Consider the following 12,526-nt stretch of genomic DNA (forward strand, 5'->3'; position numbering starts at 1 on the left):
TATTGTATTATTTTAGTATTTGCATTGTATTTTAATATACTACAATTAGATGTGCTGGCGAATTAGTATTAGCATAACAAATATGTATATGCGTCAGTATTAGAACAAACTTTGAAAGCAAACATTATTTTAATTTCAATTTTTGCTTTTATTGTCATTTTTCCTTTTTTTCATAATTATCATTTGTGAAAAAAAAACTTTAGGATCATGATGTGGATGAAGAATACCATTACAGTTTAAGGTTAATATTATGTTTAACATTAACATATTCACTGGTTATTGACATTATATCCATGAAAATTATTATAATTATTGCAGTTCATATAACAGTTATCCTTAGCACTATAAAATCTTTGCGAATTTTAAATAAAAACCCAAACATTTAGGAGGACAAGACTATACTGATCCTCTTAGAACAATTCACGTATTTCTAGAATGATTTTTAAATTTATGATTTTCATGCTTTCCACCATTAATAATAATTCATTGTAGTAGTTTTTAAAATCATTGCAATTACTTAAGATTTTTGATCAAAATTACTCAAAATTAATAATTATTAATGAAGAAAAAAGCCAAAGGCCTTTGTTAGTGTCAATTTTATTTATATCTAATCCTTTTAAAGAATAAATAAATAGTCAAAAAATAATACAAATTTGTTTGTATAATACAAATAATAATATACGATTTCTTTATAATAAAAATTGCTAATAGAATTGAAAATAAATCTCAATACTTGAAATAGAACAGAAAAGGACTTTCGACGGCCAATCAGCTGTTTGCTATGATAAAACAATAAGAATATATTCATAATCTATATATAATCGATCTTTTCGGATATGCCGACTCTGCTGACTTCATTAGAAGAAATAGTCAAGACCCCATAAAGATCGAGCTCTTAATTCCACAATGAAGTCCAATTCAATAGAAGAATTCAGTTGTTGATACAACCAACTAAAAGCCACAAAAATAAATGAAATATCAAAGTTTATTATTGCATAGACAAAAATAAAGTTATGATCTCATCATACACAATACTTGATGCGGACTTGATTTACTCGAGCAAAAAGAGCACAACTAACTACGCTAATTTCAATTAAATTCATATATTTGGACTTGGCAAAGAATTAAAAGATATATATATATATATAAATACACTTATACGTATTAGATGAACTAAGCACAGTGAGTTTGATGGCATATCCCCAAAGCAAAAAAATTGTGAATAATATTCTTATGTATAAATGCTGATGAGCTAAGCGGGACTCTCGAGTAAAGTTAGCGATGAAACTGAGCTGGGCGAGGAGCGTAATTCACAGAGCTCCTCCATGAGATCGCGAAAGAGCATCGGATTCACATTGACGCTGACCTTCATGAGGAGAAACCAATCGCCGATGGTCAGATTCCTGAAGACATGCTGCACATGCTGTTTGGTCATGAAACGCAACTGGCTGCGAATCATTAGCTCCCGGAGAGTACGACTCATCATCATGGCCAGACGACACACCAGATTCAAGCCGGACATAATGGCCATGAGGAGGAACCAACACCAGAGGCACACAAAGATCTTCTCGTTCAGAATGTTGAGTGGCAGAATGCAGAGATTATCCATGATGCTGGCCGTGCCACTGGCTCCGTATTTGAGCACCTCGCACTTGGCGATCTTGGGAAAGACCTGCGACGAGATGCGATTCCAGCGATCCCAATCGTACAGCGGAATTGTGGCCAAGGCATGCATGTACTTGCTCCAAAAGCCATTGAGGAACACCTCCAAAGCCAAAATATTAAGCATCTAAACGGAGAGAGAAGTGTTAACAAAAAATTAAGGAAGAGAAGCAATCTCAGCTACTCACGCTGATAAGGAAATTGAGGAGTTCGCAGAACACATATTTGGCCATATAGCAATAGTGCATATCCTCATAGTCGGTGGTGAAATACTTCACGAGCAATCGAAGCCGTGTGTTGTAGGTCTGCTCAGAGAGCAGAGCCTCGCCCACCTCGGAGCACAGCTGCTTGAGACGCTGCCCCTCCCAGACCTTCCACAGGCAAGACGGAAAGTAGAAGACAAACGATTGAAACAGCAGCAAGATGATGACCCACTGATAATACCGCAAATACTCGCGCTGCGTCTGACCCCGCAGCTCCGGACCCACGCCCTCGGCTATGGCCAGAGCTCGAGCATATTCCTCATTGTAATCGGCCAGGCGTCGCATGCTCAAGCGACCTGTTGTCGGCGATGGCTTCGGTTGGCTTGGCAGCGGTTGGCGTTCACTGAAATTATCAAGCTTAAGGATGTAGGTGCCCATGGTCCAGCAATAGGATTGCACATAGTTGATGTTCTTCTCCTCGCTGATGCATTGAATGGGATCGCCAAAGTATTGGCGTGCCGATAGCAGCAGCGAGCAGGTCAGCAGGATGACAACGGTGCACTTGGAGTGAATGGTGAAAACGGCATCGTAGATGCGTATCGATTTGAATTGCAGATATTTTGATAGTGGCTTCACTGCCGAATACATTTCATTCGCCTCTGGAAAGAGCTCCCCAACAACTGTGTCCAATTCTCAATGCTCCGCACAGCTGCCAGAATTCTTCTCGACGTTCTCTTGTTAGCTTATTGATGATTGTTGTAATCCTTTTCTTAGTTTATATTTTGTTTTTCCTAAATTTTACTTGACTTATGCTCTCTCTTTCTCTTTCTCTGACACGGTTGCAACTTTAGAACTTGCACATTAACTTGACAGCCTTGGGGAAGCGACAAAAACGAAATGTTGATTGTCGCTCGGCTTTACATATTTTGTTAGTGCTGCCCCTCATCATTAGATGTACAACTTTACATTTTTCGATAGCATAATTTTTAACTCGTTTTCGTTGTGTTTCCGTTTTTAATTCACTAAAATGACAGATGTCGATAGCCAACCCGAATTAATGTAATGTCTAGAAGCATTGAAAACGTGTTGCATACTTTCAGGCACACGCAGCAAATTCAACGTGCACTTTCTCTAAAGCATACTTTTAGGTGCTGACTATAGCTTTGCAGTAGCTTGAATTTGTTTTTTTCGGAACTGTTTCCAATTAAAGAAGGTAGCTCTAGAAGTTAAGGTAAACTTTATAATAGCTCCTCATTGGAATGAAACTTTTTTTAATATTGTTTAAAATGTAAAGACAACATGTAGCTTGATGCTTCTAACTGCAGGCATTCCAATCTATTTGTATTGCATACTTTTAGGTGCTTGTTCAAACAAAAAGTTATGCAGAAAACAATAGGCATAATTAGATATTTTGTATTACCTAGAAAAAAGTTATAATACACATAATTAAACACAGTTTTTCTGTTTTACATTATATGTTTTTTATTACAAAAAAAATACCACGCTGAGGCGAATGATAGTAGAAAAAAGGAATGCTCTTAATGACTAATGTGTAAGCGTTCACATAACTCTTGTGGTTTATTCAGCCTTAATTAATTTATTTATTTTGTGCGCCCATCACGTCGTCCTCTGCCCGAAGTTCAATTGCCAATTAGTCCAAGTTCAAGAATCCAATTATGGAAGGTATCTGTAATTAGCATAAAATCATTAAGTACGCAACAAACACACAACAAAAAAAAATATAATAATAGCAAAGTACATGTACGCATAAGCTAATTAGCATAAATCAATTTAATTTATTTTGTTTTTTGGCCATGGGCCATGGGCGCGTAAAATGACACCCAAAAATGTCGCATTAAACATAATAAAACAATATGCAATAACAAACAACAACAGCGAGGGCATAAAGCAAGTCTCTAAAAAACATTTCGCATTTTTTTTTTTTTGTAATGAGTTTGTTTAGGTTTATAAATTAATTAAAATGTCAAGTGACATATAGTTTTAAATACCATTTCCGATGCATTTTGTAATTGATTTGATTACATTTTTTTTATTCTGGTCAATAAACGTAATTCGTGACGTCTTTTCAAATTGAATTAATTTTGATATTTATTTCTATTCAAGTGCGTTCACTTTTAAATATATAATGCATAATAATAATTCATAGATTTCTCTGTAGAAAATTTACCACAAAATTGTGCTATTAAGCAAATTTTAATCACACTTAGGTTGAGTGAGCAAACCTTCACAGCTATCGAAGTGAATAACCTTTTAGCTGTCAGCTGTGAATCGACAGTACTCAAACGCAATTAGCATTATTCATTCTCTTTTTTTTGTTTTTTTGTGTATGTTTATTCAACTTTTTATGGAGTAACGTAGAAGTAATAAAAATCATTTGGCCCATTACAAACACAAAAATTCGAAAAGGTAAAAAGCAAAAACAAAACACGGTGTTCCCTGAACTTGACCTCCATGGCATTCAAACACCAGCAACAACAACAACAAAGTGTTGAATTTGTGAACACGTCACGAATTGAAATTGAAGTCCAAACACACAGAGATGACGACGACGCAGCTGGCAAACAACGCTGATCATGCGCAGAACTCGAAACGAGGGTTTAATAAATTTTATTTTTATTTTTTGTTTTGTTGTTTGCTCTTTTTTTGTAGTTGTTGTTGTTGTGTGGCTGTTGATCGCAAGCCGCCTTTGTGCGTATTTCTGGGTATTTGTAAATAATTTTGTGGCTTTTGTCTTTTTATATTTTGTATTTTGGGGGCGCCTCATCAAACCGCATGCGGAAGTTCTTGAGATGGGAACGAGAAGAGCTTGATAATTATGTATTCCGTGTTGTGCTGGTATCTATTGACGATAATTTTTGGAGTCGTTGAGCTGCTTGCTGTTGTTCGTAATTGTGACTTGCCATTTTCATTTCATTTTTCTCAACATGTTCCGCAACGTTGGCCACCATAATAATTAAGATACTGGAGCGTACAGTCTAAGATACAACCCATACAAGCCATTTGTGATATTCTTGAGATACAACTCGTAGCCCAACTTGTTAGCCCTACAAACGAGCCAAAAGCTACAGCGAAAGATACATTTTCAGATACAAGCCAACGAGATACATATTCGTAGATACGTTCGCAGATTTGTTGATTTGCCTGGCGACCAAGACACAAAGCGATTGCTATAATTTATGGCATTATGTCTGCCATTATTGTTTATGAGCAACGCTTTGTGTACGAACTCATTTTTGAGTAGCTCAACCCATTGTAACCGAGAGCAATTATAGAAATTTAATTTGGCCAAACGTTTAGTGGAGCACTTAGCCAGACAGTTTAGTTAGTTTGGCCACAATGCAAGAAACTCGTACTTAACTTATTTATGCCCAGCCATTTGTATTTGTCTATTCAATTTGCTGCGGCGCCACTCAATGGACATTGTGCAAAGTTCAGTGGCTTTTACAATTATGACACAATCTAAACACGAGTCATAATATCTGTGACTAAGAAATGTTTTGTGACTTCATATTATTCCGTGTTTAAGAGTTTCGATATATGAAATTATGTTTTAAATTGGTTCGTCTTAATTAATATACATTCAGTATATTCTATTTAGTATATCTTCCAGTTGTTAGTAATATATTTAATTTCAAGTTCTCTAGTAAAAGGATAGCTTCTTACAGTTCTATAAAAAAGGATTTTTTATACTAAAAAATAAGTTATATATTTCAACTTCATCTTTAAATTCAACTTCATTTCTTTATTTAGTGTATTCTATTTGGTATATTCTTCATTTAGTATGTTTTTAGTAGTTTAATGAATTTATTTAAAGTTGTTCGTAAAAATAGTATAATAAAAATACAGTGTTCATCATCATTTAGTATATTCTACTTAGTATATTTACCAGATTTTAATAATTTAATGAATTTGATTCCAATTGTTCATAAAACACGAAGGAAAGCTACTTCAAATATAACAAATAATATACCGCAAAAATTCTAAAATATACCGAATTCTTTATATGGTATTTAAATGAAGTACTACATTTGAAATATACCACAGAGTTCAAAATATACCTGATTATTTTAAAAGTCTTATCTTGGTCTTATATCAAATGATCTCGAAATTAAAATGTGTTTTCCAACTTCAAGTCATCCATGTTCTTCACGTACATACATAAAAATTGCATAACAATTCTCAGTACTAAAACCAAAATGTTGATTTTATAACATTTTATTTCAGTGTATAAGCTTTGTTAAAGCTTTAAAGAGATTTGAATATTAAAGAATAAACAATGAAATATTCTCTAAAACGTTCTTGTTGCTACCCAAAATAACATATATAAAAAAGTTTATTTTTCTTAAAATAAATCATGTTTAATATATATACAATATTGTAGACTCTTTTGCTCTTTCTTTCAGCTGCTTACTAAGTGCAAAGCTAATGGAGCATCACAATCTAGACTTTAATCACAGCGATCAATTAATCGCTTGAGGGAATCCCCAACGAGTCATCATCTGTAGCAATTGTTAATGTAAAAGTACGCTCAACTTTATACATATTCATTGGCATTATAGATAGTACTATATATGCGATGTGAACTGAGAGCAAAAATACGATAATATATTTTCAAAATTAACTAAATAACTTTTAGTATGTTTCATTGGACAGAATATCTGTAAGATAAATCTTAAATGCGACTTTAGAAATAATTGCTGCAATAAACAAGAGTATACAATTGCCTATCTATTATTATTATTCGTGATTGTTTATTAGTGTTTTATTACCAAGTTGAATAGTTGCACCAAGTTGTTAGCAATGCCTCCTAACAAAAAAAAAACGTCTCTCTAACATTTCCAATTGAAGTGAACTTGTTAATTAAATTCTTGGCTGTCACTTTGACCCCAGACTAAAAACGAACTTGACTGTGGCCTGATCTACAAGTATACACATACATACATACATAAATCTCTTATATAGTAGAGTTATAGATGTATTTAGCTGTTGATCGGGGCGCTTAATTAACGTATGAGTGATAAAAGATGAGAAGGTGCATATCTAAAATGAAATTAAATAGAAACAATTGGAAGCGCAGTTTCTGCACGCACACATACACACACACACACACACACAAATTCACATTAATATCATTTCTAAGAAACTAGTCTTCATTAATTTGTTTGCTAGATAAATATCAGACTATAACTAATTTCACTCATATTTCTTTTTTGGGTAAGATTAATTAATAAATGATAAGTCAAGGCGGAAATCAAATAACAGCTTTGTTCAAATGTCGTAAAGCTAAATATTTCCGATTTTTTTGTAAGCTTGATTTATGGCCCCAAGCGCGATCATTAAATATGTTAATATTATAGTAAAACGTGATTTATGCTCTCTTTGTTTGCCATGCGACAACACCTTGACCGTGTGCCATGGTAAAGCTGCTAATTAACCGCGATCCAAACCACAGCAGCACCACAGCAAAAAAAAAATCAAAATATTGAATTTTTATTGATTAGCGGTGGGATGTGAAAAGTGTGGCCAACTCCTTAACAAACTCACCTTGGTAACAAAGTCATCCTCTGGTTGTTCGTTGGGTGGCGCCATTGCTGCAGTTACAGTTTTGCAAGGCAAAAGTTACAGTTTGAGATGCCGCTACAGTTGCAGATGCAGTGTAAGTATACGTTTTGCGAGTGCTAGAACCTAACTTAGTTGCAGATGAGTATAATTTGCACAAGCAGTCCATAAATTGTCATTATTTTATGTAATGCACTTCGAACGCGTTCACACAAACAAAAAAAAATCAAAGTAAAACTAAATAAAATACAATATTTAGTTGAGTTCTAGAGGGGGATCTTTTAAGCTCGATTTGTGAACCGTATCGTCTTGCGTTTAACTTTAAACTGAGAGACAAACAAAAACGCCGATCGCCAGCAAGTTCAATGCGTTTGCCAACGACTCGTCGTCGGTCGCTTCGTGTCGCGCTTCGGCTTTGTTCATTGACTTCGGCTCTGCGTGGCTTGAGGTGGGTGGCGAGGCACACGAAAGTGGGCAGGGCGCAACGAAGCTGCTAGCTGGTGTGTTCTGTCGCCTTGTTGGCAAAACTGGTTCTAGTTCTGTTCCGTTCTAGCTCAGACACAAACACGCACACACACTGACACACACACACCTTGCATTTGGTTCTAAGTTTGGATTCTTGTTGTGCAAACTCCCAGTTGCCCAGCAACAGGTTGACGTGCCCGCTTTTTATGCTTTATGATTTTATGTTTTATGTTTTATGCTTTTGATTTTATGTTTGTTGTTGCCCCGTCTGTGCTGACATCACTTGAACTTGTCGCTTGAACTTTGCGCCAGAAGGTAACTCAGACTCTGTGCATGTGTGTGTGTGTGTGTGTGTGTGCGAGTCTGTGTGTGGGGCATTTGAATTGATTGAACAGCAGCCTGCCACAGTCGCTTGACATTGACCATAAGTGGTCAATAGAAACACACAGCTGCTAGTCATGCAACACTTGGGTGCAGCGAGCAGATCGCATGTGTGCCACACTGTTGCAACGCCCTTGAAACGTGCAACGCTGCACTGCACACACACACACACACACACAAGCTGCACACATAAGCTAAGCGCGCTCTTCTCACTTTGATTCACGTTCTTGTCGTTTTTGTTGTTGTTTTTGTAATGCTCTGCCCCAACTACGGGGCATGTTTGCTATGCTATCAGACCCTTGCATCCCTGTTATCAACTTCAGGTAATTTTAATGTAATTACGTCACGTGTAAGTTGCAATTGCAAAACAATCAGCTGCCACATTAAAAAGAGACTACTTCATATTGGATTAATAGCAAACATGATTACAGTGAAGAACTAAACAACTACATAAGTAACAATCGTGTCTATTTTATTTATTTCTTGAGTATTACAACATTTATATAGTTAAACTAAAGACTGCACCTTTAATAATCAAATTTAATTACAAATTATAAAACAAATGATAGATAATTTCTCTATATGATATGTTTTATCTATATATATATTTAAAATATGGGATTTTAGCAGAAAATACTCAATCATTTAATTTATTTTATGAAATTTAATCAAAAAAAAGAAATCAACTTAAGAATATTAAAATTATTTTTTGATTAAAGATTGATTCCAAAAAAGGTTTAGCATACATTTTGTTAAGTCTTATTAACAATATTCAAATTTTGTTGTTATAAAATGTCCAAATAATAATTAGCTTTGAAAAGCGTATGTTTCAATATATTTATAATAATCTCAACTTGTGTCTTCTACTATTTTAAAACTTTTTTTAATTTTTTTTCATAAGAAAAAATTCAAGGAACACCATGAAATCAGCAATTACGTCAATAGAAACTTGTTTTTAAAAACATTCGATATTAAATAAAAGAAAAAAAAAGATGAATTGAAAAAAAAACATATAATAAAAACGGTAATAATGTCATACAACAAGTTTATGGTAGAGCATCTGAGCCGATGATTGCATACAATTAGAATTTAGCTTTATGATCGAATGTGCAACAAGTTGACAAACAGCTTGATGGCCAATGGTTTTGAATTTGATTTTGAATTTGATTAGAAGTCGCCACAGCAGCTTTGAGGCGTAACTAGTAGCACTCGCATACCCTGTAAATAAGAAACTAAGATAAAGCCACGATAGACTACAATAACAAGATTTGTCGAAAGAAAAAAAAAAGAAATGAAATAAAGTATACAAATGTCGAATGAAATGAAATGGAATAAATGAATGGAACGATATGGAATGAAATGGAATAAAATATAATGAAGTGGATTGAAATTAAATAAAATGGAATTGGATAAAATAAAATTAAATAAAATGAAATGAAATGAAAAAGAATGGAATGAAATGGAATGGAATAAAATGAAATGAAATGATATGGAATGAAATTAAATGGAATGAAGTGGATTGAAATAAAATAAAATAAAATAAAATAAAATGGAATAAATGAAAGGAATGATATGGAATGGAATGGAATGGAATGGAATGGAATGGAATGGAATGGAATGGAATGGAATGGAATGGAATGGAATGGAATGGAATGGAATGGAATGGAATGGAATGGAATGGAATGGAATGGAATGGAATGGAATGGAATGGAATGGAATGGAATGGAATGGAATGGAATGGAATGGAATGGAATGGAATGGAATGGAATGGAATGGAATGGAATGGAATGGAATGGAATGGAATGGAATGGAATGGAATGGAATGGAATGGAATGGAATGGAATGGAATGGAATGGAATGGAATGGAATGGAATGGAATGGAATGGAATGGAATGGAATGGAATGGAATGGAATGGAATGGAATGGAATGGAATGGAATGGTATGGACTGAAATGGAATGAAATGAAATTGAATGAAATGGAATTGCATGTAATTAAATGGAATGAAATAAAAAGAAATTATGTGTCATGAAATTAAATGCAATAAATTGAGATTAAATGAAGTAAGTACAGGGTATTTCAGGGGCGAGCTCAGACTGTTGAGACTTCTAACTAGTTGGTTTCGTTCAAGTTGATATTTTCATTTTTCTAGTTCGAGTTCGAGTTTCAGTTTCAGTCTGAGTTTTAGTTTAAGTTTCATTTTAAGTTCAATGCAAACATGAAAATCGGTTGTAGGCCCGATTGTAGACCTGGCCAAAATGAGCAGAGCTCGAAATGCTTGACTAGCCGGGCCAGTCACAGCCATTCATAGTCCAATAATTATCAAAACTTAAGTAACTAAGTTTTGTGTGTAATTAAATGCGAAGCATTTCAAGGCCTCCACACAATCACACACTCACATTCACACAGATTAATTATGTATTTGTATTTTGATTAAAAATTTGCACGACCCCCTAAAATGCGCTTACATCGGATTATAAATAATAAATCTGAGACTGCTCTAAATACGCTCTGATGGCTGAAGCTGTCATGAGCTCAACGTTCTGCAAAATGATGATGATTACTTTAGTAACCATTCATTCATTCATTTGCCCGCCCAACCAACCATCCATTCATCTTAACAGTGGCTGCCAAAAGTCACCAAGGGATTAGAAGAAGGAGTCTTAAGAATGCACGACGTCAAAATTATATCTTAGCAACGCTTTGTTTAATTTCATATCTAATTATATGGAGGATTTTCGTGATTCTTTAATCAACTCTTTGTTGTACAACATTATTTAATATATACTAAAATGAATTAAATGCATACAAATTTGAAATTATTCCATATATTATTTCTATAATATACAATTATTTTAGCGTTGCGTTTTACGTTTTACGTTTTTTTTTTTTTTTTGTTACTAATAATTGACTTTTCCTGCCTTTAGCCATTTAATTAAATTGTGCATTATTTCTGACAGTTTTATATGTTGTAATTGAAGCCATAATTGATTTGTGAACATCGAATACAAAATATATATTATACAAAGCAACACATTTTAAATACGAGAGTTTATTTGAGAAGTGGAAAATTATCTTCTTTTAATGATTAAAGCAGAGTGTTTGCAAGAGTGTCTTCTGAGAATTATGAAGGTTTTATTTCATAAACAAAACAACATGAGTGTTCTCGACTGTAAGAAATTCGATGCACATTTTAAATAAAAGTAAAAATGAGCGGTATTATTCTATATATTTAAAAAATATATATATATACAATATTAAAATATACTGAAGCCTTTATCAAATATTCGCTATACTATTACATTCAAATACTTAAAATTATGATGATTTTATTTAAAAAAACAAGTAAGAAGGCTTCAGTCGAGTGTTATCGGCTGTAAGACACTCGCCACCCATTTTAAATAACAGCAAAATAGTGCGTTATTATTCCTAAAATATACCGTGCGTATATAAATATATGAACGATTAGTCATATTTGGTATATCGATTGAAAATATACCATATAATAGAGAACAAAATATGCCAGATTGCCACTTAACAAATTTCTTTTAAAGAACTTCAAAAATGTGTATCTAAAACCAAATTTTGTAGCAATCATTATCACTTTAGCTTGTTTTTCGGGTTTTTCTGATTTGCGGGGTCGGAAGTGTTCGTAGAAAAATGTATAACAAACTTAATCTGCTACAATAACAAAAGTAAGAAAATTATAGCTCTAGCTAGTATAGTATCTGAGATCCAGTCTTTCATACGGTCAGACAGACAGACAGACAGACTTTATCGTCTTGGCCTGTTACATACTCTTCCTGTAGTCACAAAGCTATAATACCCTTCTACATTATGCGTAGCGGGTATAAAAACTTTTAGTGCAGAATTAAAATTAAAAAACTTATATAAAACTTTGTGTCGCACCTAAGCACAAAGCTAAAGCCCATTTATATTAAGTAAAAATGTCGCCTTCCTGCTTGCTACCAATTTCAACAAGTCTAACATATATCTCATTGAGACGCGAATTAAGTCTTAACGCAAACTTAATTGACAGTTCGAACAATTGAATTGCTGTAATTGCTGTGTAGAATCGTCGTCTATGATTGTTGGCGAATGTGAGCCATAAACGCTAACGCTTTTGATTTACAATCGATTATCAGCAGATATCAGCGCCAAACACAAGTGGCACATACAATTTAGATAAGGATACGAATCGCGACCCAGAGTATAAATACCAAACGATCTTGGCCA

The 12,526-nt window shown here is 34.0% G+C and overlaps 1 protein-coding gene across 1 annotated transcript; it reads right to left on the bottom strand.

The window, feature by feature from the left end:
- Positions 1–1,093: 1,093 nt before the first annotated feature.
- Positions 1,094–2,892, bottom strand: LOC133848597 (innexin inx5). Its single transcript, XM_062284230.1, has 2 exons — positions 1,851–2,892; positions 1,094–1,789 (listed from the first exon to the last, which is right to left on the bottom strand). The coding sequence occupies exons 1-2, from the start codon at positions 2,511–2,513 to the stop codon at positions 1,253–1,255; spliced, it is 1,200 nt and encodes a 399-aa protein (XP_062140214.1). The 5' UTR covers positions 2,514–2,892; the 3' UTR covers positions 1,094–1,252.
- Positions 2,893–12,526: the final 9,634 nt, after the last annotated feature.

This window comes from Drosophila sulfurigaster, chromosome X, assembly GCF_023558435.1.
Source record: "Drosophila sulfurigaster albostrigata strain 15112-1811.04 chromosome X, ASM2355843v2, whole genome shotgun sequence".
Classification (NCBI taxonomy): Eukaryota; Metazoa; Arthropoda; class Insecta; order Diptera; family Drosophilidae; genus Drosophila; species Drosophila sulfurigaster.

What these genes read in the sequence shown, in the direction of transcription:
- LOC133848597 (XM_062284230.1), bottom strand. Translation starts at nt 2,513, where the DNA reads ATGTATTCGGCAGTGAAGCCACTATCAAAATATCTGCAATTCAAATCG. An exon ending in TCCTCAATTTCCTTATCAGC is followed by an intron (nt 1,790 to 1,850) that starts GTGAGTAGCTGA and finishes CTCTCCGTTTAG; the next exon opens with ATGCTTAATATTTTGGCTTT.